The sequence below is a fragment of the Malus sylvestris genome, chromosome 6, assembly GCF_916048215.2.
Source record: "Malus sylvestris chromosome 6, drMalSylv7.2, whole genome shotgun sequence".
Lineage (NCBI taxonomy): Eukaryota > Viridiplantae > Streptophyta > Magnoliopsida > Rosales > Rosaceae > Malus > Malus sylvestris.
In genome coordinates, this window is record NC_062265.1 from 31265710 (window position 1) to 31267813 (window position 2104).

A 2104-nucleotide genomic window follows, 5' to 3' on the forward strand; every position below is an offset into this window, starting at 1 on the left:
GATATGTCACTTCTTAAAAAATAGTTGTTGAAAATTGTGATTTTCCTCTAGAAAATAAACTGTGTACAAAACAATAACAAGAGAATCCCTTATCACAAGGAGTCGAACACTGTCAATTAGTTACGCATTCTTATCAACAAAAAACGACTGTATAATCCTAAAAATGCAACTTAAATGACATCGATTTGTTTTTTTTTTAAATGTATATCTATCCGTCAATTAGTAATGCATTCTTATCATCAAAGCGATTATATAATCCTAAAAGTGCACACTCTTGAGAAAATGACCGAGCTATAAATGACATTGGTTCGTCTTCCTAAAAGTAGGCATGGCATTTTGGAGCCAATCCGTTAACCTGATCCGACCCAACCCGTTAATATTTGTATTTAGGTGGATGCTTAACAGGTCGGGTCATTAACGGGTGAACCCGTTAACAACCCGTTATGTAACGGGTCACTTTGGGTCAACCCATTAGACCCGTTAGCACCCGTTAGTTGAGGATATTTTAGTAATTTTAGTAAAGTCTTAATAACAAAAAATAAACTTTATGCAAAAAAAATAATAATAATAATAATTGTTAACAGATGAAACGGGTGACCCATTAGCGTAACGGGTCGGGTTCAGTTGACTCGTTAACTTAACGGGTCGGATTAAACCCGATCCAAACCCAATAAATCCGACCCGTTTACAGGTCTACCAAAAAGTGTACATCTATCCGTCACAACATCAATCGCCAACTGAGAATTCCCTTCCCTTGCTCCGCACAAGGATCTTGATATTAATTATATAGGAAAACTAATGAAAAGAGCTTGAAAACTTTGAGTTTTAATGATAAGGACAAAATAAAGAGTAAAGTGAATATTACTCGTATGTGGTTATTCACATTTTGTTCATACAGAACTTGCAAGTGCAAACAAATCACTAAATTAAAAACACAAAATCATACAACAAAACAACACCATTTATATAATTTAAGAAGAAAATTATACTTAAAACACTCAAAACCCAAAAAAAAAGTTAAACTCATGTTCCTTTTTCTTTTTTTCTTTATACAATTAATTAAAATATAATTAGTGGAGGGGAATATTGAACTTGTCAAGAATGCCCTTGAAGTTGGCCACAATTGCCAAACTGTTGCTGCTGTACTCCTTTGACTTGTTCATCTCGCTCTTCACCGCCTCCACAGCCGTCGATCCCATCTCCTCCAACCCATCCAAGCACGTCTCCTGATCCGTCACGGCGCTGCTTATCCACGTCTGTATGTCCTTCACTTTGTCTCCAGTCAACGCCTTCTCTCCCGGGTCCACCCTCATCGCCGACGCCGAGTCGTTGACCCGGCTTATCGCTTCCTCCAGCTGAGAAACGCAGTCCTGAGTCGCCGGATCGGAGTTCACGGTCTTGAACAACGCCAAGAGGCGGGAGATCTCGGCAGCGGAGATTTCAAGGGAGAGCTTGAAAATGGCTTCTGGGTCGGGGTTTGGAGAGCGGTTGAGGGCGGATATGGATCTGAAGCACGAGTCGGGGTAGCGCGTCACGTTGCAGACGGTTTTGATGGTTGACTCGGCCGAGTTGGAGAGGGATTGGGGTTGGGACTCGTCGGATGACTCGGTGGTGGACTCGTGGATGAGGGCGGCGATCGCGAGGGTGATCACTAGAGTCAGGCAGATGACGGCGGAGATGGCGACGGCGGAGGAGATGCGCTTTTGGGGTTTAGGGGGTTCTGGGTTTTCAAGGGTTTCTGGGTTGACTTTGCCATAGCCTTTGAGGTGGTTGATGGATTCCATTTCTCTGCTCTGGTTTTGGGGTTTTGGATGAAGTTTTGGAGAAGGAGAGTTTAATGGGCCGACGACTATTGAGATTGAGTATGGTTTGAGCTAATGATATTATTAAGGGAAAATTTGAAATAGGTTCAATTTTAAAGACCTATTTTTGAAATAGATTCAATTTTTAGTAGCTTTTGATTTTTGATTTTTAAAATAGGTCTAATTTTTAATTGAATTATTAAATAATCTAATTAAGTTTATAATATGATCTGCCACGAGGTTGATGCCGGCTTATGATAAGCCCTCAAAATGGAGAGTTTTTTTAGCGTGTTGTGAAGATG

At 40.6% G+C, this 2104-nt stretch overlaps 1 protein-coding gene across 1 annotated transcript; it reads right to left on the minus strand.

Moving 5' to 3' along the window:
- Positions 1-943: 943 nt before the first annotated feature.
- On the minus strand, positions 944-1870 carry LOC126626105 (pectinesterase 1-like). The gene has a single exon (XM_050295313.1). It carries the CDS (start codon positions 1782-1784, stop codon positions 1071-1073), a length of 714 nt encoding a protein of 237 aa, XP_050151270.1. The 5' UTR covers positions 1785-1870; the 3' UTR covers positions 944-1070.
- Between the last annotated feature and the right edge of the window lie 234 nt (positions 1871-2104).